We start from the raw sequence: 25,728 nt of genomic DNA, 5'->3' as shown, positions 1-25,728 counted from the left end.
TGAGATGTGCGACATTGGATGTCCACATTTACAGGAACACAAAGCGACCCAAGGAGTAGAATTTTACAGAATCATATTTTCCAGCTTCGTCGCAGCTTCCAACTCGGTAGCGAGGAAAAGGAAGGTGCGTCTTTTCCTATTACTTTATCGATGACAGTTCACATACTTCCACCGAGGCGGTTTTACTCTGCGATTCGAACGGCTTTGTCAGTGGTTTTGCAGTTTGCTGACTTCCTTTTCACGCCTATTCCAATCGATCATTTGTAATTTGAGACATCTGGATCATGAAAACAATGCACCTTCCTCCCATGAATGTTTCTGTTTATTGGTTGTCACCGGATGTTTTGCTTTCCGCGTTGGATATTCAAGTACTTTCTTTAGCTGAAGTATGTTTTTGATAATTTTCACATTTTGCTCTGCCATGATAAAATTTAATTTTGAAGTAAATAACCTTAATAGAACTGACTCACATGACAGCTAACCCATACCTACCTGACAAAAATTTCTCAAGTTGTCTTGTTAGTGTATATTATTGGAATTGTTTGTGAAGTATTAGTGGCTACTAGCTGTTTTAAAGAGAATAAAACTATTTTGAAATGGAATCAAAATATTTTAAGTAGTGTGTGCATCATTAATAGTACAATTGTTTCTTCTCCTTTTTTTCCAGGCTATCAACTGCTTTTGCCTTGTCTGCAAAAGTATTGACTATCGGCTGCACAGTTGCCTGAGCTGTGTATATTTTGGCTGTTACAAAGGACTCCACATCCAAGATCATGCAAAGCACAAAAAACACTACCTTTGTCAGTGACAAAATTTCATTTTATGACACTTTTTTTTTCATTTTTCGCCTCATATTTCTAATACTGACGATACTTCTTTATTCACTACAGCTGTAGAACTTTCACACGGAAATGTACTCTGTGTTGCTTGTGGAACGTATGTCTATGATGATGACCTCCTCAATGTTGCTCATGAGTTGATGGTGAGGGCAGGGCACAGATTAGGAATGGGTGCCCTTTACAGGCCATGGGAGCCATCAGCAAAGGTTCTTGAATTATTGCGCCAGAATCCACGCAGAAGAAAAATAGTTCCTGGGGTTGCCATTGGTAACTAATTTCTTAAGTGCTGTCCATTTGGATCTATATTTTGCGGTTTTTAACAAAATTGTATTGAATTTTTTTAAGGCCTTCGAGGACTTATCAATCTTGGGAACACATGTTTCATGAACTGCATAGTTCAAGCCCTGACACACACCCCATTGTTACGAGATCATTTCTTAACTGAGGAACATGTATGCCGTCCAGAAGATCAGCCAGGATGCCTAGTTTGTGAGGTTTCAACTCTATTCCAAGAGGTACCAAAGATGAAGCAAATTTTTTTATGTGCTGTGTTTTTTTTTTTGTTTTTTTTTGTTTTGTTTTTCTTTTTTTGCTGAGCTACATAATCCTTGTGAACTTTCCCTGTGACAGTTTTACTCAGGGAACAAAGGACCTCTCACTCTTCATCGTCTGCTGCATATGATTTGGACTCATGCCCGTCACTTGGCTGGCTACGAACAACAGGATGCGCATGAATTCTTCATTGCAACTCTTGATGTTCTTCATAGGCATTGCAAAGCATCAACACCTGCACTGCCAGAGGACGAAAGTTCAAAGCGTGATAATCCTCACCAATGCTCATGTATCATTGACACAATTTTTACTGGAGGATTGCAGTCAGATGTCGTATGTCAGGCTTGCAAGTAAGTCAAGTTTTTGCCGACAAAATTGAATATGGACCAGTCTAAAATAACTGACACGTTTAAACGTCTTTTACCGCTCACCTTGTCTTATTGCAGAGGTGTGTCAACAACGATAGATCCTTTCTGGGACATTTCACTGGACCTAGGACGCAGTGGTAATAATGTCAGTGATGATAGCTCCTTTGCTGCTGTTGGCCCAGATATGTCTATATCTAATGAGTCGAAGCAAGTTAACAATGGTCCAACCACTTTAATTGATTGCCTAGAAAGGTTTACAAGGGCTGAGCACTTAGGCTCCTCAGCCAAAATAAAATGTAATAACTGTCAAAGCTACCAGGAATCAACTAAACAACTTACAATGAAAAAACTGCCAGTTGTAGCAAGTTTCCATTTAAAGGTCTGTTGACAACACTTGTTATTCTATACGCAGTAAATTTTCATAACATTTGTAATATTTTTAGTGACATAAATTTTCTTTTCAGAGATTTGAACATTCATCACGGCTTCATAAGAAGATCTCAACATACATTTCTTTTCCGGAACAGTTAGATATGACCCCATTTATGTCAAATTATCGAAACAATCGGAAATTGTATAACAGTGCAGTTAGTAATAGCAGCAATAGTAACTGTAGTAGTGACAGCACAGGTGACTGGAATGGTACAAGTTCAGAGCCGCTTAGTCTCACAGATAACAGGTACATCAGTTGATTTTATGACTCACATTTAACAAGCAAAGATTTACATTAATTTCCCCATTACTTTGTTCTAGGTATTCACTTTTTGCAGTGATCAATCATCTTGGTACTTTGGATGCGGGTCATTACACTGCATATGTGAGGCAGCAAAACAATCACTGGTTCAAATGTGATGATCATATGATAACTAGGGCAAATTTGCAGGAAGTTTTAGACAGTGAAGGGTAAGCAAGCTCAAGTTTTGGAAATCTAGTTAAGAAGGTAGATGGCACTAATCTGATAATTTTCTTTTTCAGCTATTTGCTGTTTTACCACAAGAAATTGATGGAATTTCAGTAAAGAAAGCAATAGTTAAAGACATCTTCATACTCTTATACCAACCAGGACGCAGGCGACCTAGGTTAAACTATGACAAGCTTGATCGTATATATTCTTTCACTTGAAAGAAGAACTCTGTGTTCCTAATTGTGCTTCTGTGTACTCATAGAAACTCTATTCATTGGGTTCTCTGGGTTTCTTTTTTTTTGCTACAATTTTAAAAAGGTAGCCCCCGAAAAAAACAAGTAATAAGTTAAATGTCTTTTTCACTGGTAATCAATTTTTAAAAATAATTGTTAGTACTGGTAAGGAACAAGTTCTTTTTTTGTGTTCCTTTCTGGTTTAATGAAAGGACTCCACATTAGGGCCTTTCATTCATCCTTGATTTTTTTGTTTTTTGACTGCAACTTGCTCAAGATGTTGCATTGTTTAGATAATCTGAAATACTAATCCTACATTTTCATGTTTTATTGGACAAAGCTATCAAAAATCTGTTGTGTATGCTGTACACATGCATCTTTCATGAGCAGTTCTTACCTGCTTCTTTGTGATAGTTCATACTGTTTGAACACAATTTGCTTAATTGACTGATTAATGTATCTTCTAGGTAGACATGATTTCTGTTATGAGATAATTCCTCAACCGTTTTATTTATTATGAAATATGAAGCAAAATTGTTCCCCTCTCCTAATCTCTGATGCGAGGCCTTGTGCTGCCTTGCTTTTATTATTTATATATCAGTTTTACACACTTGTCTACTGAGGTGGCCACTGCACTGCAGGAAGATATTGTATTTATTTGCTTAATCATGTATCACTAAGCCATTTTATGGTATCCATGTAGATAGTTTCATTGCAGGTTGTATACAGCTTATCATCTCATTGGAGAATCAATTGCTAATGAAGATTGAATGACGAGACTGCTCATATAGAACTGCGCTTTGTGATATTTTTCCTTTGCACATTTTTTTTCAGAAGTGAGAGCTACGTATTATGCTAGTTATACTGATACGTACACGTTTTATGTGTTTCCCTTTTGTTGAATGTTGTTCATGGTGCCACCCTTGTCTACTAAGATTCTTACTGTAATCTTCTAACTCCTATCAGTGCGCATTCAATACTTGTTCTGTAGTTTATCTGCCAATCAACTTTACATAGCAGAGCTCATGTCTAATTGTTTTCAATAATTGTTTTTTTACTTTGGAGCACTCATTTTTTAAAAGAAGAATGTCAATGTTGGATGTTTTCTTTGGGTAAGTTTTCAAAAGAGCGACAAATGATGTATTGCAGCTGTGAGTGAGGGAAGTGGATGTGGTGTAGCCTTGTGTTTTTAGCTAGTGTGATAAAGTGCTCCGAGTATTCTCTATTATATTTGAGTATGCTTTCAATTCACTTGTATATTATTTAATTTCGGTTGACTAGGTATGTTAAATGGATTTCTCTCTCTCTGTCTCTGTCTTGAGCTTAGACACTAATAATTTTGAACTGTGTTAAATGAACTATACCCACCACAGTTTGGAGCCCAAAAGATATGTGCAGTAGTATGCACAAGATAATAATTTGGCCTTTAACTCGACCAATCATATGCACTTATTGATTCCTATGGATCTTTCAGTTGGTGTTCATGGAACATTTAGGCAGGTATTCTGGTTTAAGTAGAAGCTGTCCCCATTAGTCTTCTTTATGTGACTAATATTCTTTGTATATTGTTTTGAGACTGAGATTACTGTGTGTTGCTACATTCTGTTTGACATGCCCAATTGGACTTAAGACTAGCATATGACTCAGCAGTAATCAGAAATATCATTCTGACTATTTACCAATACTACGAATGTACTTGTTATGTATGTAACGTTGAGGAATATGATGTTATCTGCATATCAGGAGTCAACTATATCGCTTAAAGATTAAAAGACTACACCCTTTTTGTACGTATGTTGTATTCGTTGATGTGATTCTGTTTGACTAACCTGTCACATTTGCAAGTTTGTAGTAGCTTCAAATGATTCAATCAGTTTTTTCTTTCTGTATTGCTCATTCTGGTGAAATCTTCAATTTGTTATCCATCTGTGATAAGTTGCTGAAGATTCCATCATATCAATCTGCCAATATTAAGCTTTCCATGAAGTCAGCTCACAGTGCTTATATGGTTTTTTGGAGACAACCTTTAAGTATGTATGACTGACAATGAGAAATACTATGAAGAGATACGAAAAAATAAAATTGGTTGTTAATGTTTTTCTTGCAAAATGTATAAATTTCCATCCTTGTTCACACATTTGCTAGTGATCTTGTGAGCTTCATCTCTAACTCACTTATTCTCTGGAACACCAATCATTCCTTATTGACAACTTATTAATTGAAAACCACTCCTAGACAACATATGATAATTTACCTGCAAATCACTGTGACGACTCTCAGTATTCCTTGCTTGGTTGGTCAATAGAAGATTTTGAAATTTTTCATGGAAATGTGAAACATATGCCTCAAGTTGCTTGCCCCTTTCTGTTCCTTGGTTGGCCTCTGCTAAAAGATGTTGGGCTTTTGCTTCAAGCAGAAGTGCCTGCATCTATTGTCAGGCACAAGTGAATTTACCAAAAATTAATTATCATTCTACAAAGATTTTTTTAAAACCTCCAAACGTGTCATTAATACAAGTAGTGCTCACTTCAGTTTTGACTTTGTTTTTCTCAAGCTTCAGTTTCTTTGTAAATTTTTCCCTCAAGAGTGCTTTTGAGTTGAGAAGAGATTTAAGTAGCATTTCTTGCTGCTGCACGAAATATTTCTGCTCGTTCAATTGTCTCTCAAGTTGTTGAATCTTCTCTTCCAAGAGGTCAACCTAAACATTATATTTAACATTTTATTTAAGAAGTCACTATTCACTTGTTTATTATGTCCAATCTTTGAATACCTTCTGAGAGTTAGATACACATGTCTCCACTTTGGAGCATTGGCTAAGTTTTTCCACTAGCACTGCATTTTGTTTCTGTTGGTCAAATGGAGGCATTACCATGAAACCACTTTAATTAAAATGCAATCTGCCAGAAGAGTCAAATGATAGCAAACCTGCAGCTCAAATATTGCTTTCTTTAAATAGTCCACTTTTTTGTTGTGAACAATCTGCATAACTGCATACACCTCACTCTGCAGTAAAGTTTTGTCAAGTTACAAAGTGCATGTCTAAATTAAATAACAGCCACCAATACTATTTATTTACCTCATCTTTTGGAAGCAACAGAAGGTGCGCACGGCTCTCCTGCCAGTCCAAACACTTATTCTGATGCGAATGAGATTGAGTAGTTGAATTGGCCTGCCATGGGCTTAAAGAATCACCGCAGTTTCCTTGGTCTGGGGAAATAGGCAAGTGCATGATTGGTGGCTGGAGTGATACAGGTAGTTAAAGGAAGAGCAAAGATGTGAAAGCAAAGAGTAAAGTGAAGGACTGCGGCAAGAATCAGATCAACAATGGAGTGTATTACAAATGGAAAGCCCATTGTTGCATGTTGCTGAGGTGGGGCAAGTAGAGGTGTACCAGGGGGAAAACATCTTTAAAGGAAGGAAAATAGACTTTTATTACCTTAAGATTGTAGTTCAAAACAATATTAAAATATCACAGAAGCTGCTAATTACTGGTATTTCCACCTTCTGTCTTGATCTGAGCACGAGCATCATCAAGGAGCTTTTGAACTTGTTCTCTCAAAGGATCTATCCATGTTGCAACCCATTCTTCTATAGCTTCAGAAAAAACAAGAGGTTCCAAACTTTCTCGCAAAAATCTCTCAACGTTTCCAAGTTCAAGAAGCAATCTGTAAAAAGAAATATCGCAATATTTCCATACAAATCTTTTTCTATCTTCAAACATCTGTTTAAAATGTCCATTATCAAACATACTGAGTTAATGGTGGAATAAAGGTTTCCACGTGCATTGGGTTACCAAAGCTGTTTTTAACTTGCCAAGGGTTCAGCCAAGTTTTTATTCTGAAAGAAGAGACAGCATGGAACTAGTCTCATGTAGGCATCAAAGAGTATGATAGCAGTAATATTATTCTTAAAATCAAGTACTCACTGACTGCTATCAAGGTGTATTCTGCTTTGATGTTCCAAGTTACAAAACACTTCCATACTAGACAATGCTTTCCAGCCAGGGAAAGAAAGGTCTTCTGGAATCGGCTTAGGCCTGGAAAGAAGCAAAGAATAATATACCAATAAATAAATGAACACATCCTAACCATTCCAATTAAGTTTTACACGAAGATTTCTTTTTTTAAATCTTACCTGGGAAACAATTCCATTCCTAGCAAAGAAGAATTTGAAAATCCTAAAGTTCTAGCAACATGCTGAACATCTTCAACTGAAAATCCATTTTTGATCCAAACACGGAGGCACAGAGCAAGAGATGGAAGCGATACTGGCAGCATCTCACAGAGAGTTGCAAAATGATCATACCTGCAATTCCAGAAGAACACAATCACCATTAAATCTAAAAGATGTACCAGTGAGTCATTTATTGGCTTGGACTATACAACATACCTGGACCATCCAGTGAGAGCTATCCCTCGATAATTATCAAATTTTGAGGCAATAATGGGGAGCTCTTTGAGCCATTGCTCATGATTAGACACATGATGAGGCAAAACAGGTAACTGCTGACAGCTTCCCGTGGCACCTTTAAATGCAGATGCTATCCATACTGAAGAAAATACTGAACTGTATCTATCCCACATACCTATAAAATATTAAGTATAAATAAAACTATTGAGTAAAATGCATATATGACTAAGACTGAAATTAATGTGTTAACACACCCTCTGGAAGAGTGAAGCCATCACCCGCAAAATACAGCCACACCATTGGTTCTACATACTGACCGAGGCCAAAATCTGTGAACATGATTAAATCAGAAATTAAAACAGAAAAATTTTATGTAATTTTTTTTTTTTTTAAATTAAACACTGACTTTTAAGGACCGAGACTGGAACACTGCGTAACATGTCATCCCACATAATAAGCTTCAGTTTGGAATAGGACTCCTTAATGCGCCTTGCAATTGACAATACATGATCTACAAATAGTTGGGCTCGGCCATCAGCTGTGCTTCCGCATCTTTGTGCACACAATTCACATAAACCTAAATGCCAAACCTGACAGAGTGTTGGAGCAAAATTTATAAGAATACTTCCAAAGCAATTAATTAATGTCCAAAAAGTGTAGCTGAAATTATTGTCGTTTTACCTCATCAGCTCCAATATGAAGATATTCGAGATCTGAGTTATCAGAGTGAAAATCAATAACTTGCTTTACCATTTCCCAAACAACATCCTGTGTGTTGGGATGTGATGGGCATATAGAGGAGGGATACCTAGGAACTTCTCTCAAGCATTGCCATTCCTCATGCTTCAACAGATACTGAAAGAGTAAAAGGAAGAAAGTCCTTCTATAGCCTTATAGTATCAAACAGATTTAAAATAATGGTTGAGGAACTAATTAAACACCTCTAAATGTCCAAAAGTTTGAACCAGGGGAATAGTACAAAGACCGCTCTCTTTTGCCATTTGCAAGATGCGCTTGATCTCTTCTTCACTGTACGGTCTACCCGATTGCTTCTTCGATCCAACGACTGTCAATCCACCATGATATGGAAACGTGTCTTCCCATTCTAAAAGCAATCCTGTGGCGCCCCATTCTTTGAAGAGAGGGATAAGCTGCAATCGTGGGAAAAGATTGAATAAGATAACATCAGAACAAATGGAAACTACATAAATTACCAAACCTTACCTTCTCAAGATACGAAAGTTTTGGTGGGGCTCCTTTAAGATCGAGGTGAACTAGCCTGTCAAAATAAAATTCCAAATATAGGGAAAATCAGTTGGTGCTACCTAATATGTTAAAGGGTTAGGTATAATATGCTAGTTTAGGAAAGTAAGATAATGTCAAGACAGATAAGAGGAACGTTTTAAAAAACGCAATATGACATTTTAAACTAGAAGTGCGTGATAGTCCCATAAATTTAAGTCGTTCAGTATCATACTGTACCTCTGGGTGCTAGAAATCAGTTCATCCATATTATATGAGTTTTAAAGTTTGTCCACACGTTGCTTGGAGTCAATAAAACCGTCACGATTCCAAAACCTAATAGGAACTTCAGTTAAAAATGTCACCTAATGACAACCGACATCCATTTCCCAAACGTTCTGTTCACCGACGCATAAATGCTACTTTCGGTTCGCAGTTCGTCTGCTACTGTTGTGTGTTGTGTTTTGTTGTTTTTGTTTTTGTTGTGGTCGCCGAACAAATGATGCGCGACAGCGCGACGATGAGAATGCGCGCGTTCAGCAGCAACATCCGCAGCATCCGCTGGACCACTGTTCAGGCGTTCGTCCTAATTCGTCCATCTCTTCAATTCGCTTCGCCGCGATGTACATGTACGCCCGCGGTTTGATTCCGAACAGAGCTTTCGTCGCTGCATCTCTCTCGCGCTCTTGAGTAGTTCAAGTTCGAGAGAGACACAAAACCAGCCCGGAGTCGCATAGGGAAGTCCAGAGCAGGCTCTCTCGGTTCGGAGGGTCGTTTCGTCGTCGTCGCTCTGGGGGCCGTCATGGGGATCTCGGGTGAGAGAGAGAGAGACAGGGCGACGAACCGCTCCTCTGCATCGGCCGGCCACCGCGGCGAGAGCCGTGGACAGCCAGCTCGGCCGCAAGCGGGCAAGCGGCAAGCGAGCGCGGCGCGGGGGCTACCACTTCCTGCCGTCCGAGACGCGAAGCCGCGAAGCCGCGAAGCGCAAAGTGATGTAACCGAGGCATGACGGGACGTCGGGACGTGGCGCGGCGGACAGTCTTTGGCTCGGCTTTACCTACACGCCTTGCCCGAGCTGGCCGAGCTGGCCGAGCGCGAGCCAGAGGTGCTCGCCGCCGCCTGCTCCCGCGTACTCGCTGGCGCGCTGGCCCTCCCCCTCCAGCCTGCCTCCAGCCCCGACTGCCGGACCGCCGGACGGAGCGGGGCGGTTCGGCCCCTGCCTGCCCGCGTCCCCGCCCAGCACCGCCAGCCGGTGCAGCTCGTGCAACTGGTGGGGTCCGAGGGTCCGAGCCAAACCAACCCGAACAACAGTTGTGGCAGGGCAGGCAGGGTAGACGAGACGGCACTGCTCGAGCTGGAACACGCTGCGCACGCTGCCCGCGGTTCCAGAGTCTACCGTGCCGCGCAACCCTCCAGTCGGTGAGTACGGGGAATTCCAAACCGCGGGCCTGCATGCAGGACTGCAGTCCGCAGTGCGGTGCAGTGAAGTGCTTCCGGTTCCAGCACGGCCGGGTGTTTGCCACGCGAGTGACTCAGTCCAGGGGCCTGGAATGGTTTCTGGGCTCGGGGTCCTGGTCTAGACTGGACTTGGCTAGCGTCGCTGGGGTCACACAGTGGTGACTGAAGGACTGTAGTCCCACAGCAGGACCTTAGGCGAGGCTTGACAGCTGAGCTAGGGCTGCAGCAACTCATGGACCATCGCACCCAGGCTGCAGGCTGGGTGGCCGCGAATCTGATGAGAAAACCGAAAACCGCACAGCGCACCAGCGCCGCCGTACGGACCGTGCCGTATACCTAGCCGTGCCGTGCCGCGCCGTGCCCAGCGCCCCGTTGCCCAACGCGGGGCGTGTTGCATTAGTGTTGTGGCTCATGAGCAATCAAGTGCACTGCGCCCGAGTGTGGTTCTTCACAAGGGCCGACCGGCCGACCGACCGACCGACCGCACAAGCAAACGGCTATGCTTCCGCACCGAAGCGACAAAGCACAATTTCGTCCAAAATAACATTTCCGGAAATCGCGGCCGGCCGGGCAGCAGCCGACTGTTTCAGAAGAGTCGTTTCGCCACTGTCTCCGTCGCACACGTCGCACTCCATGAGGGTGCGAGAGAGACAGAGCGACGAACCGATCTTCTGCATCGCTCGGCAGAGGCAGCAGGTGTGCTGCCAGGGGCGTTGCCCGAAGCTCCCTGGCCACCCCGTTACCATGCCGTTACCGCCCCGTGCGCGGCGGCCAGGCCGGCCACAGCACAGTGTAATGAAAGATCGAAAAGTGGGAAAAAAATATTTTATTGTTCTAACTGACTTAACTTAATGCAGAAAGACGCATTCTGGTAGGAAAAGTGCCACAGGACCATCCAAGCGTCACAGAGACGCCATTTTTGAGAAAAAAGGGGTAAAAACGCCGTATTTTCAGTTCTTGACACCCATGGCTTCTGCTGTTTAGCGAATCCGCAACTTTTCTCGACGCCAACTTGTTAAGGGGTACTAGGACAAGACTTGAGAACGTTTGTAGCATTGAACTAGGTGGGGAACTCGAGATATTTCGCCTCAAAGTTTACAAATATCAGAAAAATCTACCAAAAATGCCGTTTTTGAACATTTTTGAAGCCCTGGCTTGGGCTCAATGGTGAATCCGCAACTTTTCTCGACGCCAGCTAGTTGAGGGGTACTAGAACAACACTTAAGATCATTTGGAGCATTGATCTAGGTGGGGAACTCGAGATATTTCGCCTCAAAGTTAACAAAATTCCTAAAAATCTACCAAAAATGCCATTTTCTGACCTGTTTGAAGGCTTGTCTTCGGCTGTGGCGAATCCGCAACTTTTCTCTACGCCAAATAGTAAAGGTATACAAGGACAACACTTGATAACATTCAGAGCATTGAGCTAGGTGGGGAACTCGAGATATTACGCCTCAAAGTTAAATTTTTTCTAAAAACCTGCTATTTTCTGACCTTTTTATAGCCCTGGCTTCGGCTCTAAGGTGAATCCGCAACTTTTCTCGACGCTCACTAGTTAAGGGCTACTACGACAAGACTCTAGATCATTTGGAGCATTGAGCTAGGTGGGGAACTCGAGATATTTCGCCTAGAGCAGTAGCCAAGCCTACAAAAAGGTCAGACACTGGCAATTTTGGTAGATTTTTTTAGACACTGGTTAACTTTGAGGCGAAATCTCTCGAGTTCCCCACCTAGCACAATGCTCCAAATGATCTCAAGTGTTGTTCTAGTACCCTTAAACTAGTTGGCGTCGAAAAAAGTTGCGGATTCGCCATAGCGCCGAAGCCAGGGCTTCCAAAAGGTCAGAAAATGGCATTATTGGTAGGTTTTTAAAACATTTTTAAACTTTGAGGCAAAATATCCTGAGTTCCCCACCTAAATCAATGCTCTAACTGATCTAAAATGTTCTTCTAGTACCCCTCAACTACTTGGCGTCGAGAAAAGTTGCGGATTCGCCATAGAGCCGAAGCCAGGGCTTCAAAAAGGTCAGAAAATGGCAATTTTTGGTAGGTTTTAGAAAATTTTGAAACTTTGAGGCGAAATATCTCAAGTTCCCCACCTAGCGCAATGCTCCGAACGTTATCAAGTGTTGTCCTAGTACCCCTTTACTGGGTGGCGTCGAGAAAAGTTGCGGATTCGCCATAGAGCCGAAGCCAAGCTTTCAAAACGGTCAGAAAATGGCATTTTTGGTAGATTTTTGGGACATTTGTAAACTTTGAGGCGAAATATCTCGAGTTCCCCACCTAGCTCAATGCTCCAAATGTTCCAAAGTCTTGTCCTAGTACCCCTTAACTAGTTGGCGTCGAGAAAGGTTGCGGATTCACCATAGAGCCGAAGCCAGGGCTTCAAAAAAGTCAAAAAATGGCAGTTTTGGAAGATTTTTAGGAAATTTGTAAACTTTGAGGCGAAATATCTCGAGTTCCCTACCTAGCTCAATGCTCTAAATGCTATTAAGTGTTGTCCTAGTACCCCGTTACTAGTTAGCGTCGAGAAAAGTTGCGGATTCGCCATAGAGCCGAGGCCAGGGCTTCAAACAGGTCAGAAAATGGAATTTTTGGTAGGTTTTAGAAAATTTTGAAACTTTGAGGCGAAATATCTCGAGTTCCCCACCTAGCTCAATGCTCCAAATGATCTCAACTGTTGTTCTAGTACCCCTCAACTACTTGGCGTCGAGAAAAGTTGCGGATTCACCATTGAGCCCAAGCCAGGGCTTCAAAAATGTTCGAAAACGGCATTTTTGGTAGATTTTTCTGACATTTGTAAACTTTGAGGCGAAATATCTCGAGTTCCCCACCTTGCTCAATGCTCCAAACGTTATCAAGTGTTGTCCTAGTACCCGTTTACTGGTTGGCGTCGAGAAAAGTTGCGGATTCGCCATAGAGCCGAAGCCAAGCTTTCAAAACGGTCAGAAAATGGCATATTTGGTAGATTTTTGGGACATTTGTAAACTTTGAGGCGAAATATCTCGAGTTCCCCACCTAGCTCAATGCTCCAAATGTTCCCAAGTCTTGTCCTAGTACCCCTTAACTAGTTGGCGTCGAGAAAGGTTGCGGATTCACCATAGAGCCGAAGCCAGGGTTTCAAAAAAGTCAAAAAATGGCAGTTTTGGAAGATTTTTAGGAAATTTGTAAACTTTGAGGCGAAATATCTCGAGTTCCCCACCTAGCTCAATGCTCTAAATGCTATAAAGTGTTGTCCTAGTACCCCTTTACTAGTTGGCGTGGAGAAAAGTTGCGGATTCACCATAGAGCCGAAGCCAAGCCTTTAAAAGTGTCAGTAAATGGCATTTTTGGTAGATTTTTCAAATATTTGTTAGCTTTGAGGCGAAATATCTCGAGTTCCCCACCTAGTTCAACGCTCCAAATGTTATCAAGTTTTGTCCTAGTACCCCTTAACTAGTTGGCGTCAAGAAAAGTTGCGGATACGCTAAACAGCAGAAGCCATGGGTGTCAAGAACTAAAAATACGGCATTTTTACCACTTTTTTCTCAAAAATGGCGTCTCTGTGACGCTTGGATGGTCCTGTGGCACTTTTCCTACCAGAATGCGTCTTTCTGCATTAAGTTAAGTCAGTTAGAACAATAAAATATTTTTTTCCCACTTTTCGATCTTTCATTACACTGTGCACAGTGCGCTTCGCCTTTTCAAGGCCGCCTGATGCCATCCATCGTCCGCCTAGCCGTTGTCCGTTGTCCACGCGGCCGCACTGGGTCTGGCCTGCCACCCCCTGGCCCTAGCCTGGCCCTAGCCTGGCCCTAGCCTGGCCCTAGCCTGGCCCTAGCCTGGCCCTAGCCTGGCCCTAGCCTGGCCCTAGCCTGGCCCTAGCCTGGCCCTAGCCTGGCCCTAGCCTGGCCCTAGCCTGGCCCTAGCCTGGCCCTAGCCTGGCCCTAGCCTGGCCCTAGCCTGGCCCTAGCCTGGCCCTAGCCTGGCCCTAGCCTGGCCCTAGCCTGGCCCTAGCCTGGCCCTAGCCTGGCCCTAGCCTGGCCCTAGCCTGGCCCTAGCCTGGCCCTAGCCTGGCCCTAGCCTGGCCCTAGCCTGGCCCTAGCCTGGCCCTAGCCTGGATCCAAGCGGTCTCAAGGACTCCCCCGCAAGGGCTCACAGAGTAGCGTGCAGGCTGCAGGGCGAGGCGGGCCGACGGCCGCGCCAGCGGGACCATTTTGAACAGTGCTTCGCCTCTCTGTCCCTCTCGCACCCCTACGGGACCTACGAGTGCGAGAGGGATAGAGAGAGGGGGAGAGAGAAAGACAGCGGGCGACGTGGCCAAACACAACGGCGTTGATGTAAGAAAAGGCGATCGCGGTGTCATAACGTGTGCCTTATTCCCTTCCCGCTCATGCAGCACTCTTGTGGCTGCGTGCGGTGCGCGGCACGCGGCACACGGCTCACGCGGAGGGGAGAAAAAAGGCCAGTCTCTGTCTGGAGTCGAACACGCGCCACCGCCGTGACGGCCGCCGCGCTGTCAAAACAACCATATCGAGGTGACAATTTATATAGACATCGGTGCCGTTGTGCCATCCCGCTGCCGCTGGCTGCCGCACTGCCGCCCACCGCGGGAAGATGCTGGTGTCGACACCGCGACGCGCTCCTCGAGTTGTTTGGCGGGGCCATGGCGGCCATGGGCAGGGCACTGCGTGGAGCGCGGACTCGTCACTGGGTCGCGCTGTCACGATGCACTAGGACCACCACGACGATGCGGGCGGGCCTCGTTTGGATGAGTCTACAAGTCCACCGGCCCGCCGATCCGCCGCGTTGCTCTTGGGGGAATCGAAAATGGCACACAAATCAGAAAGAAGAGTCAGGAATGGCAGCCAAGCGCCGCTCCGCGCTGCGGTGAGGCGGTCATTTGGTTTGCGGCACAAACCAGTAAGCCACACAACGGCGCGAACGGGTTAGATTCAATCTGCCTTCTAGAGGCATGGCTAATGATCATCAGCTGTTGGAAATCATTCCGCGATCTGATCTAGGTTCGCGATTCCATGAGTCCAATCGGCCACAGTGACACTCACACTGACACAGACACACTCACACACAGAGAGACAGAGGCACACACAGACACACACACGGCGATCATTATTCCCACTGCTTCTTCGTAAAACCGCGATGGGTAGGAATGCCCATCTCATCTGAGCGGCCCTCCGGGCACCACGGCACAGTGTAATGAAAGATCGAAAAGTGGGAAAAAAATATTTTATTGTTCTAACTGACTTAACTTAATGCAGAAAGACGCATTCTGGTAGGAAAAGTGCCACAGGACCATCCAAGCGTCACAGAGACGCCATTTTTGAGAAAAAAGTGGTAAAAATGCCGTATTTTTAGTTCTTGACACCCATGGCTTCTGCTGTTTAGCGTATCCGCAACTTTTCTTGACGCCAACTAGTTAAGGGGTACTAGGACAAAACTTGATAACATTTGGAGCGTTGAACTAGGTGGGGAACTCGAGATATTTCGCCTCAAAGCTAACAAATATTTGAAAAATCTACCAAAAATGCCATTTACTGACACTTTTAAAGGCTTGGCTTCGGCTCTATGGTGAATCCGCAACTTTTCTCCACGCCAACTAGTAAAGGGGTACTAGGACAACACTTTATAGCATTTAGAGCATTGAGCTAGGTGGGGAACTCGAGATATTTCGCCTCAAAGTTTACAAATTTCCTAAAAATCTTCCAAAACTGCCATTTTTTGACTTTTTTGAAACCCTGGCTTCGGCTCTATGGTGAATCCGCAACCTTTCTCGACGCCAACTAGTTAAGGGGTACTAGGACAAGACTTGGGAACATTTGGAGCATTGAGCTAGGTGGGGAACTCGAGATATTTCGCCTCAAAGTTTACAAATGTCCCAAAAATCTACCAAATATGCCATTTTCTGACCGTTTTGAAAGCTTGGCTTCGGCTCTATGGCGAATCCGCAACTTTTCTCGACGCCAACCAGTAAACGGGTACTAGGACAACACTTGATAACGTTTGGAGCATTGAGCAAGGTGGGGAACTCGAGATATTTCGCCTCAAAGTTTACAAATGTCAGAAAAATCTACCAAAAATGCCGTTTTCGAACATTTTTGAAGCCCTGGCTTGGGCTCAATGGTGAATCCGCAACTTTTCTCGACGCCAAGTAGTTGAGGGGTACTAGAACAACAGTTGAGATCATTTGGAGCATTGAGCTAGGTGGGGAACTCGAGATATTTCGCCTCAAAGTTTCAAAATTTTCTAAAACCTACCAAAATTCCATTTTCTGACCTGTTTGAAGCCCTGGCCTCGGCTCTATGGCGAATCCGCAACTTTTCTCGACGCTAACTAGTAACGGGGTACTAGGACAACACTTAATAGCATTTAGAGCATTGAGCTAGGTAGGGAACTCGAGATATTTCGCCTCAAAGTTTACAAATTTCCTAAAAATCTTCCAAAACTGCCATTTTTTGACTTTTTTGAAGCCCTGGCTTCGGCTCTATGGTGAATCCGCAACCTTTCTCGACGCCAACTAGTTAAGGGGTACTAGGACAAGACTTTGGAACATTTGGAGCATTGAGCTAGGTGGGGAACTCGAGATATTTCGCCTCAAAGTTTACAAATGTCCCAAAAATCTACCAAAAATGCCATTTTCTGACCGTTTTGAAAGCTTGGCTTCGGCTCTATGGCGAATCCGCAACTTTTCTCGACGCCACCCAGTAAAGGGGTACTAGGACAACACTTGATAACGTTCGGAGCATTGCGCTAGGTGGGGAACTTGAGATATTTCGCCTCAAAGTTTCAAAATTTTCTAAAACCTACCAAAAATTGCCATTTTCTGACCTTTTTGAAGCCCTGGCTTCGGCTCTATGGCGAATCCGCAACTTTTCTCGACGCCAAGTAGTTGAGGGGTACTAGAAGAACATTTTAGATCAGTTAGAGCATTGATTTAGGTGGGGAACTCAGGATATTTTGCCTCAAAGTTTAAAAATGTTTTAAAAACCTACCAATAATGCCATTTTCTGACCTTTTGGAAGCCCTGGCTTCGGCGCTATGGCGAATCCGCAACTTTTTTCGACGCCAACTAGTTTAAGGGTACTAGAACAACACTTGAGATCATTTGGAGCATTGTGCTAGGTGGGGAACTCGAGAGATTTCGCCTCAAAGTTAACCAGTGTCTAAAAAAATCTACCAAAATTGCCAGTGTCTGACCTTTTTGTAGGCTTGGCTACTGCTCTAGGCGAAATATCTCGAGTTCCCCACCTAGCTCAATGCTCCAAATGATCTAGAGTCTTGTCGTAGTAGCCCTTAACTAGTGAGCGTCGAGAAAAGTTGCGGATTCACCTTAGAGCCGAAGCCAGGGCTATAAAAAGGTCAGAAAATAGCAGGTTTTTAGAAAAAATTTAACTTTGAGGCGTAATATCTCGAGTTCCCCACCTAGCTCAATGCTCTGAATGTTATCAAGTGTTGTCCTTGTATACCTTTACTATTTGGCGTAGAGAAAAGTTGCGGATTCGCCACAGCCGAAGACAAGCCTTCAAACAGGTCAGAAAATGGCATTTTTGGTAGATTTTTAGGAATTTTGTTAACTTTGAGGCGAAATATCTCGAGTTCCCCACCTAGATCAATGCTCCAAATGATCTTAAGTGTTGTTCTAGTACCCCTCAACTAGCTGGCGTCGAGAAAAGTTGCGGATTCACCATTGAGCCCAAGCCAGGGCTTCAAAAATGTTCAAAAACGGCATTTTTGGTAGATTTTTCTGATATTTGTAAACTTTGAGGCGAAATATCTCGAGTTCCCCACCTAGTTCAATGCTACAAACGTTCTCAAGTCTTGTCCTAGTACCCCTTAACAAGTTGGCGTCGAGAAAAGTTGCGGATTCGCTAAACAGCAGAAGCCATGGGTGTCAAGAACTGAAAATACGGCGTTTTTACCCCTTTTTTCTCAAAAATGGCGTCTCTGTGACGCTTGGATGGTCCTGTGGCACTTTTCCTACCAGAATGCGTCTTTCTGCATTAAGTTAAGTCAGTTAGAACAATAAAATATTTTTTTCCCACTTTTCGATCTTTCATTACACTGTGCACGGCGACTACGGTGCCACGGCTACGGGACGGGCTAGGCCCAGGCACGGCGAGCGCGGCGAGCGTCACGTGGAGGCGGACTCGGCCGTGCGCGCGGAGCGCCGTGCCAGCGTGCCCCGCGGCCGCCCGCGGCCTCATCGGCCAACGTCATCGTCGTCATCGTCGTCATCGCGGCCACAACACTGTAACTCCGGGGCGGACGTCGCGCACCCCTTCCCCCTTCGCGCCGGCCTTCAAACCGCGCGGCACTTCCCCGCCGCGCTCGCGTCCTAGAGTCCTAGATCGCCCGGTCAGGTCTCGGGACCGTCGTCGCGGCCGAGGCTGGTCGCGACAAGTGTCCATACCGCCACGGCGCGCCACGGAGAGCTCGCGTGTACTCCACGACGCCGCGGCCCCGCGGACGCGGGGCGACGCAGGGCGGGGCGACGCAGGGCGGGGCGACGCAGGGCGGGGCGACGCAGGGCGGGGCGACGCAGGGCGGGGCGACGCAGGGCGGGGCGACGCAGGGCGGGGCGACGCAGGGCGGGGCGACGCAGGGCGGGGCGACGCAGGGCGGGGCGACGCAGGGCGGGGCGACGCAGGGCGGGGCGAGGCGGACGACCGCCCTGGTGCTGCAGGTGCTGCAGGGGCCGGATCAGCATGCAGAGGATGCCGCCCACGGCGAGCTCACCTCGGCTCACCTAGGCGGCCTACACACAGTGGGCCAGAAGACCGGAGGAGGCGGCCAAAACTCTAGACACGTTTTGAGCTCCAGAGTCGCTGAACGGGACTCGAACCGAAGGTGTGACCCCACCAATGGGTTGCTCTTCGAACGAGGATTCCATTGGTGGGGTCACACATTCGGTTCAAGTCCCATTTAGCGACTCTGGAGCTCAAATCGTGTGTAGAGTTATGGCCACCTCCACCGGTCTTCTGGCCCACTGTGCTACAGCCCCAAGTCTCATGCCGAGCAGCACTGTCTCTCTCGCACTCGCGAGGCGTCCCGCACGGCGTGCGAGAGAGAGGCACTGCTGGGAGTGAGCTTGCGGGAGGCGGCGCCGCGTGCGGCCGCCCCGCCCGTCCGCCCCGGGCAGGTGGCGCACTGGCCGCAGCGCCTGCACTCCCCTGCGCATCGCTGCCGTTTTGCACTGTACCGCTGTGCGTGGCGCAATGTCCTGCATTTCTTTCAGGCAGCCGAAACAGCTGCTGGGGAAAGACTGCCGTGAGCGCTGTGCTCTCGACGGCCACCCTCGCGCACTCGACGGGGGCGGCAGGCGCCGGGTAGGCAGCGTGGCCAACATCGCTGTGGGCATGTTGCCTGCCCACCCGGCGCTCGCCAGGCGTCAGGTAGGCAGCGTGGCCAACATCGCTGTGGGCATGTTGCCTGCCCACCCGGCGCTCGCCAGGCGTCAGGTAGGCAGCGTGGCCAACACCCTTGCAGGCGTACTGCCTACCGCGCCGGGCGGCCTAGCCTGGCCACCGCCAACAAGGATAGCCACGTGATCTTTACCCCAGCTAGTCGGTCAGTGACGCCGGCCCGCCTGCCGTCTCGTTCCAAATGTCAGGACCCGTTTATGGCCCGGGCAGCGCGTGCGGGCCTGGCGGGCCTGGCGGACCTGGCAAGGGCGGGCAAAACTGGGCGCGGTGCGTGGTTTATTGGCCAATGCAGCACCGCGCCCACCGCGTCGGTGTGTGTATGTGTGAGTGTGTGTGTGGATGTGTGCGCGTAGTCAACCTTGCCGCACCCGCCATCGTGAACCTACCTGACAGCGACGGCCTATACGTCATCTTTTTTTTCCGCGCCGCCGACCGGCGGGGCGCGATCGGTGCATGAGAATAGGTTGCTGCCCATAAGAACGGCGCCGCCTTGTTTCTCATTTGCAAGTCGCGTGTCACTATTCGCAGAACGGCGCTATTAGCAGGGCGGCGCCTCACCGTGTTGCGAGAGGCGGTTGCAGCAGTGTGGGGGCTGGGCGGGGCTGGGCGGGGCGGGGCGGGGCGGGACGCATATCGGCCGCATCTGCACGGCCGTTGCGCGGCTGCGCGGCGCTCCAGCCTTTCCGCGGCACCTAGCGGCGAAGCGGCGCCCTGGACTCGGCGTCTGGGCACGCGTCCACGCGTCGCTGCGGATAATTGCTGTATCACTGCCGCTATTCGCACGACGAGGGAGGAAAGGGCGGCCCGGCGGGGCTGGCCCGGCCTTGGCGCGATAATCTGACGCCGGCAACTCGGCCGCCGCTTCGCGCAACCCGCAACCCGCACCGGGGCGGAGCGGAGCGGGTGGAGCGGGCGGAGACTGACCGACGCCGTGGCTGCAACTTCTTACGATGAGATGGGACGGCACAAAAGGAGGCCTTGTCCTCTTCGGCGGCCCGGACGGCGGGACGGCGGAACGAAGCATGAACGGCAAGCCACCGCCGCCCGCAGTTTGGTGTCGATGCGCGCGATAGATTGGTGGCCATGGAAAGCCACCCCGGGGCGGGCGGGCCGGGCTGGCCGGGGCAGAGAGAGTTAATGCAACACGTCTGCAGACTGCAGACTACCGACTCCGCCGAACTCCGTGGGACTTTCCGCCGGCCGATCGTCCCCGCGATAAAGTCGCGACGAAGAATAAGACGGGACGCGCAAACCGCGAGGCGGATCACTGTGGCTTGCGAGGCGCGTCAAAGAAGCGAACCGTAAAAACACGAACACTTTCTGTTCCAGATACAACATGAAGACCGTCGTGGCGTGCTGCGTGGCGCTGCTGGCGGCGTCCTGCGCCGCGTCGCCCCTGCCCGACGACGGCGTCGAGGTCAAGTTCGAGCCCGCGGCGTCCTCGGAGGTGGAGATGGACGCGCAGATCGCCGGCCTCATCCAGGTGCGTCTTGGAGTCTTGGAGACGCCGGGGAATAGACGCGGACTTGGCGGCGCGTCCAAATCACGCGCCACGCGCTCGCCGGCACGTCCCGTCCGTCCCGTCCCTCCACTGCAGCAGCGGTCGCGCGGTCACGGCCTTGCGCCTGGCGCGTCTCAACTTGCCGCCAACGTGTCCCAATCGGCGCGTCTTTGTGCAGGCCAAGCAGGGCACTAACGCACGCCACGCCACGCCGCCACGCCACGCCGCTGGATCGGACGGCCAAACCTAACGCAATTGCAATGGGGCGAAATGACCTCCTTTCCAGGCCGGCCGCGCTGCCGCGCTGCCGGGCTGGGGGCTGGCCGCGCAAACGGCGGCTACTGCTTACATTCACCGTCCAAGGCAAAGCGAAACACGCCCCGCCCCGCTCCGCCCCGGCCCGGCGGTGTCCATCGGCCTCACAAATTGCCTGCATATTCGTATGGTTCGCGGTTCGCGGCGGTTCGCGGCGCCACCTCGCTGCGGTGGCCGCGGCACGTGCGGCGCTCTGTCTCTCTCGCACCCCCGGTGGCCCCGCCGGCCCTGCGGCACGCCCCGTGAGTGCGAGAGAGACAGAGCTCAGCGCCGACGCGGGGAATCACCGCGGCTAATTGGCCATTAGTCGCGATTAAATAATCACACGTCTTAATGGCGGCGCCGCTCGCGGGGCTTCCCTCTCTCCGTGTCCGTCTGCCACCGCAGAAACTGAATTCCCCTTCTCTTTTCTTCGCAGCAAATCGAGCAGCTGCAGGGCCTGACGCCGCGCGAGAAGAGGGCGGTGAGTGCACTGCTGGGGGTGAGTGAGTCAGGGAGAGCTGAACGCACGCGGCCGCGGAAAGAGCCGGGCCACAGTGGGCCAGAAGACCGATGGAGGCGGCCAAAACTCCAGACGCGTTTTGAGCTCCAGAGACGGTAAACATGCCTCGAACCGAACGTGTGACCCCACCAATGGAGTCCTCGTTCGGAGAGCAATCCATTGGTGGGGTCACACGTTCGATTCGAGGCCTGTTTAGCGACTCTGGGGCTCAAAACGCGTCTGGAGTTTTGGCCGCCTCCACCGGTCTTCTGGCCCACTGTGCGGGCTCGAGTCGCGCAGCTTCGCTTGCTCTGCTCAACTCGTGGGTCACAAACCCTCCTTGTTCGTCGTTCCCTCCAGGGCGGCGGCGGCGGCAGCTTCCTCAACGAGCTCAACAAGGGCCCGACCTACTCGCAGCTGCTGGGCAACAGCGGCGGCGGCTTCGGCAGCAAGCTCGGCATCTTCAGCAGCCTGCTGGGCAGCTCCAGCGGCGGTGGGGTAAGTATCCCCGTCACTCGGCCTTTCTCGCACTCATCCGCCCGCAGGCCGTAGGTGCGAGAGAGACAGAGCGACGTAGCTCTGTTCGGAACCGGACTACCGCCGTCCCTGCCCTTCCCACTCCTTCCGGGCCGGACGCCCGGACGGCCAGACGGACTCCCAGACGGCGTGACGTAACGACGTAACGGCGCACCGTAACACCGCCGCGGCCTTGACCGTGAGGCGCGGCGCGGCGGGGCGGGGGCGTGCGGGGCCATGGCGTTACGTTGCGGCCCGCACCGCGTCGCCCTGCCCGTCCTGCCGGTGCTCCTCGCTGCAGCAGCCGGGCTCGTGCCCAAACGCCTCATCCCGGCACTTTGCGGCTTGCCGCGCTTGCCGCTTTCTCTGGCCGGACCTGCCAGACCCCGCCGGACCAAGCCTCGACTCACTGGGGCAGGATCTGCTTCCGCGCCCGGCCAGCTCGGAGGAGCGGGGAGCCCCCTCCCCCTCCCCGGCCACCGACTCGCACTCCACACTGTCACTCTCGCACTCATGGGGCGTCCCGTGGAGATGCGAGAGAGACGGGGCGACGAGTTCGGAGTCTGCCTGCTGGCGCGTGTGGCGGCGACTCGGCGACTCGGCGGCAACGTCCCTCGTGATCTAACCCGCCGCCGCGGGGCGGGGCGGGGCGGGGCGGGGCGGGGCGGGGCGGGCGGGGCGGGGCGGGGCGGGGCGGGGCGGGGCGGGGCGGGGCGGGGCGGGGCGGGGCGGGGCGGGGCGGGGCGGGGCGGGGCGGGGCGGGGCCAGCGGGGCGCGCCCCCTTTCCCAGGACATCTCTCGCCGCGGGGGCCGTGGCCCGGGGCCGGCGGTGTCAAACAGTCGCACGCCGTGTTTCAAGTTTCAACACATCTCCTTCTCCCCTTGAAGGCCGGTGCGGGTGGCGAGGCTGGTGCCGGCGGCGGCAGCGACTCCGGCTCCATCCTGGGCCTCATCACGCCCCTCCTGGGCAGCAGCAGCGGCGTAAGTACTCCGGGTGTGGGAACGGGACGGCCCACCGGCCCCGCCGGTTCCGGGTACAAACCAACACAACCAGCAGCAATCTCATCCATTTTAACAAAATTCTATACCATGCAGCTTGTGGAGTTGGAATGCAGTTAGAAAGAAAGACTTCTCCCGCGACTCTGAGGTCGTGGCCAAAATGCGTGAGCATTGGAATGGTCTAATTCGAAAGCCCAACTTGTGCTGCACTCTGATTCCCACCAGTGCTAGTCTCTCTAGTACTCGTACGGCGTTCCGTCGGGGTGCGAGGGAGACAGGACGACGAAACGCCGTTCGGAATGAGAATCAGACTGCTGCGGTGACTGGTGCGATCGTGGGGCAATGCGCCGCCTGCTCTCATCGAGTCCACGGTGACAGCCTCCCCCCCCTCTCCCCGCAGCTACCCGCAATAATGTCGCACGCATTGGTCAGCTCGGCGTAACCGTGTCGGCACTATAGCACCACAGCACGCTCTCCATAACGCGGCCTACTTGACGCGGCGCCACTCCTTGCCTGACGCTTTGCTTTTGTTGTGTTGCTTCATGTTTGCTTGCTCCTTGCCGCACTGCGCCCCGCCTCGCTGCTTGCCGCACAGCCCATCTCCTCCGCCCTGATAAACCTGGGCCTCGTGCCCTTCGACCTCCCCGGCGGCGGCGACTTGCCTCCCGGTGCGGACGCGCCGGACGCGCCCTCTGGCGGCGCACCCACCGCGCTCGAGCTCATGCCGGACGGCGAGGACGACACGGCCAGGATCGGCGTCACGGAGGACTCCACCGTGAGCAGCGACTCGGACTTCCCCGACCTGGTGAGGCAGCGAGGCGCCGACGCCACTGGCCCGGCCCCGCTGGGCATTACGCACTCCCCGCCACGCTTTGGCTTGGCTCCTCTGGGTTGGTCACCGCGGGTCACCGCGGGTCACCGCCTCACCGGCGGTCATCGGCGTGCTTGCGGTTCGCGGCCTCACTCGCGACCTCGGGTCCCGTTCTGCTTACAGAGCAGCTCCGGCGGCGCAGGGGCCGGAGCGTCGGCCAGCGCCGGCGCGTCCCTTGACGGCGGCGACGGCGGCGACCTCAGCGCCTCGGTGGGCGCGTCCCTCGACGGCGGTGACCTCGGCGGCGGCGGCGGCGGCCTTGGCGGCGCCAGTGCGGGGGCGGCGGGCGGCAGTGACTCCGGCTCCATCCTGGGACTCATCACGCCACTCCTCGGCAGCAGCAGTCAGGTAGGGCTGTTGGGCTCAAAGGCCGGAGGGAAGGCACGGGGGTGCACGCCTCTAGCCGGGCCATCGTCGCTCTATCGCTCTCGCACCTCTACGGGACGCCCCATGAGTGCGACGGAGACAGAGTGACGAAACGGCTGTAGGCGCTGGGTAGGCATCCCTGCGCCCCTGGGGAAGTACCAGTTCTGACCGCCACTCGTTCCAAAGGGCTCCGCTGGGGACGGCACGGCGTCCGCAGGAGGCAGTCCGGGTGGATCGGTAAGCAAGACGGAGTCTTTTCCTTTTGCCTTGCTTCCAGCCGAATGCACGCCGTTCATTGCCCTGACATAATAGAGAGGGGTCCTTCCCTCAGACGATCACGCTTGCTCCGCTATAACCGAGCTTCTGTTCGATCGCACTAACGCACGCTTCTTTTGATTTTCGCCTTGCTGTACGTTCGCTTTGTGTCTCCAATGCAGGGAGGAGGATTCTTCAGCACTATCCTCTCGGTAAGCAGTTTGAGCGCTTCCCTGCTGTGTATTGGAGACACGTGCTTTCCTCTCATTGCTCTGTGCGGTCTTTAATAATGGAACATTTGTGCCCTCAGATCAAGTCCTTCATCTTCAGGAAGATTGTTCAGCTGCTTGGTTCGTCGTCCGGGAGCCCCCAGGCTGGATAAGAGCTTTCCGTCGGTAGAAATACAAAGGGGATAATTTCAAATTGACTTGGTTCTTTGTCCGGGAATCAAATGTGATATGATATCAATATACAAATATCTAATAGATTGATATGGTTTAGATTGTTATCTTAATGCGGAATATTAAGGTTTGACCTGTGTTCATGCACACTCTAAGAGATTCAGACTAGAATACAGCCATGACCTATGCATTTGTCAATTAGGTGTGCACTTCAATGAAAGAGGATCATGTCTGTAAGAGTCTTATTAATTATGAACAACTGTGATACTGTATGCAAAATGTATACCAATGAAAATAATGATGCACCTTCACATTAACTTACATTTGAGTTGAAGTTAAGTTAGACTGAATAACTCCTGGCTCACTCCAAAAACATGAATTGCCAGAAAATGTTGTTGGCAATATAAATTAAAGGAGAGCATTCTTTATACTGCATAGTACATAGTTCATACAGTTATTTTTTTTCCTGCATATTTATGTCACCATCATAGAATTCATCCTTACATTTACCTGTCGTCACCATCTTATCATGCAGTAGGTTACTTCAGGAAAGAAAGAAAAAGGATCCGTCTCTTTTGTCATCATTATTGATTGGCCGT

The 25,728-nt window shown here is 49.9% G+C and overlaps 4 protein-coding genes and 1 long non-coding RNA gene across 6 annotated transcripts; 3 read left to right on the top strand and 2 right to left on the bottom strand.

Annotated features, from left to right (window-relative positions):
- The first annotated feature begins 4 nt into the window (after positions 1 to 4).
- On the top strand, positions 5 to 4,993 carry LOC117646421 (ubiquitin carboxyl-terminal hydrolase 22). Its single transcript, XM_034387340.1, has 9 exons — positions 5 to 124; positions 668 to 800; positions 891 to 1,106; positions 1,185 to 1,354; positions 1,470 to 1,741; positions 1,838 to 2,138; positions 2,224 to 2,438; positions 2,513 to 2,662; positions 2,735 to 4,993. The coding sequence occupies exons 1-9, from the start codon at positions 5 to 7 to the stop codon at positions 2,775 to 2,777; spliced, it is 1,620 nt and encodes a 539-aa protein (XP_034243231.1). The 3' UTR covers positions 2,778 to 4,993.
- LOC117646423 lies at positions 4,981 to 6,157 on the bottom strand. Its single transcript, XM_034387343.1, has 6 exons — positions 5,973 to 6,157; positions 5,822 to 5,899; positions 5,667 to 5,741; positions 5,424 to 5,594; positions 5,151 to 5,324; positions 4,981 to 5,077 (listed from the first exon to the last, which is right to left on the bottom strand). The coding sequence occupies exons 1-6, from the start codon at positions 6,123 to 6,125 to the stop codon at positions 5,027 to 5,029; spliced, it is 702 nt and encodes a 233-aa protein (XP_034243234.1). The 5' UTR covers positions 6,126 to 6,157; the 3' UTR covers positions 4,981 to 5,026.
- Positions 6,108 to 8,998, bottom strand: LOC117646422 (hexosaminidase D-like). 2 transcript variants are annotated; one of them, XM_034387341.1, is made up of 12 exons: positions 8,789 to 8,998; positions 8,531 to 8,585; positions 8,248 to 8,457; positions 7,988 to 8,161; positions 7,713 to 7,896; positions 7,561 to 7,635; positions 7,286 to 7,481; positions 7,031 to 7,201; positions 6,822 to 6,932; positions 6,647 to 6,733; positions 6,398 to 6,561; positions 6,108 to 6,301 (listed from the first exon to the last, which is right to left on the bottom strand). In XM_034387341.1, the coding sequence occupies exons 1-12, from the start codon at positions 8,815 to 8,817 to the stop codon at positions 6,231 to 6,233; spliced, it is 1,527 nt and encodes a 508-aa protein (XP_034243232.1). In that variant the 5' UTR covers positions 8,818 to 8,998; the 3' UTR covers positions 6,108 to 6,230. The 2 variants fall into 2 exon arrangements, with proteins under 2 accessions (XP_034243232.1, XP_034243233.1); XM_034387342.1 differs by lacking the exon at positions 6,108 to 6,301 and having other exon boundaries at positions 6,303 to 6,561; positions 8,789 to 8,997.
- Positions 8,999 to 9,157: 159 nt separating this feature from the next.
- Positions 9,158 to 23,356, top strand: LOC117646201. Its single transcript, XM_034387008.1, has 5 exons — positions 9,158 to 9,363; positions 20,754 to 20,907; positions 21,659 to 21,721; positions 22,082 to 22,219; positions 23,333 to 23,356. The coding sequence occupies exons 2-5, from the start codon at positions 20,761 to 20,763 to the stop codon at positions 23,354 to 23,356; spliced, it is 372 nt and encodes a 123-aa protein (XP_034242899.1). The 5' UTR covers positions 9,158 to 9,363; positions 20,754 to 20,760.
- Positions 23,357 to 24,361: 1,005 nt separating this feature from the next.
- LOC117646087 lies at positions 24,362 to 25,655 on the top strand. The gene is made up of 3 exons (XR_004587761.1): positions 24,362 to 24,455; positions 24,660 to 24,710; positions 25,039 to 25,655. It is a non-coding gene; the product is annotated as an uncharacterized LOC117646087 (long non-coding RNA).
- Positions 25,656 to 25,728: the final 73 nt, after the last annotated feature.

Source organism: Thrips palmi, unplaced genomic scaffold, assembly GCF_012932325.1.
Source record: "Thrips palmi isolate BJ-2018 unplaced genomic scaffold, TpBJ-2018v1 HiC_scaffold_19, whole genome shotgun sequence".
Lineage (NCBI taxonomy): Eukaryota > Metazoa > Arthropoda > Insecta > Thysanoptera > Thripidae > Thrips > Thrips palmi.
The sequence above is the reverse complement of the archived record's forward strand: the minus strand, read 5'-3'. Positions and strand labels throughout refer to the sequence as shown.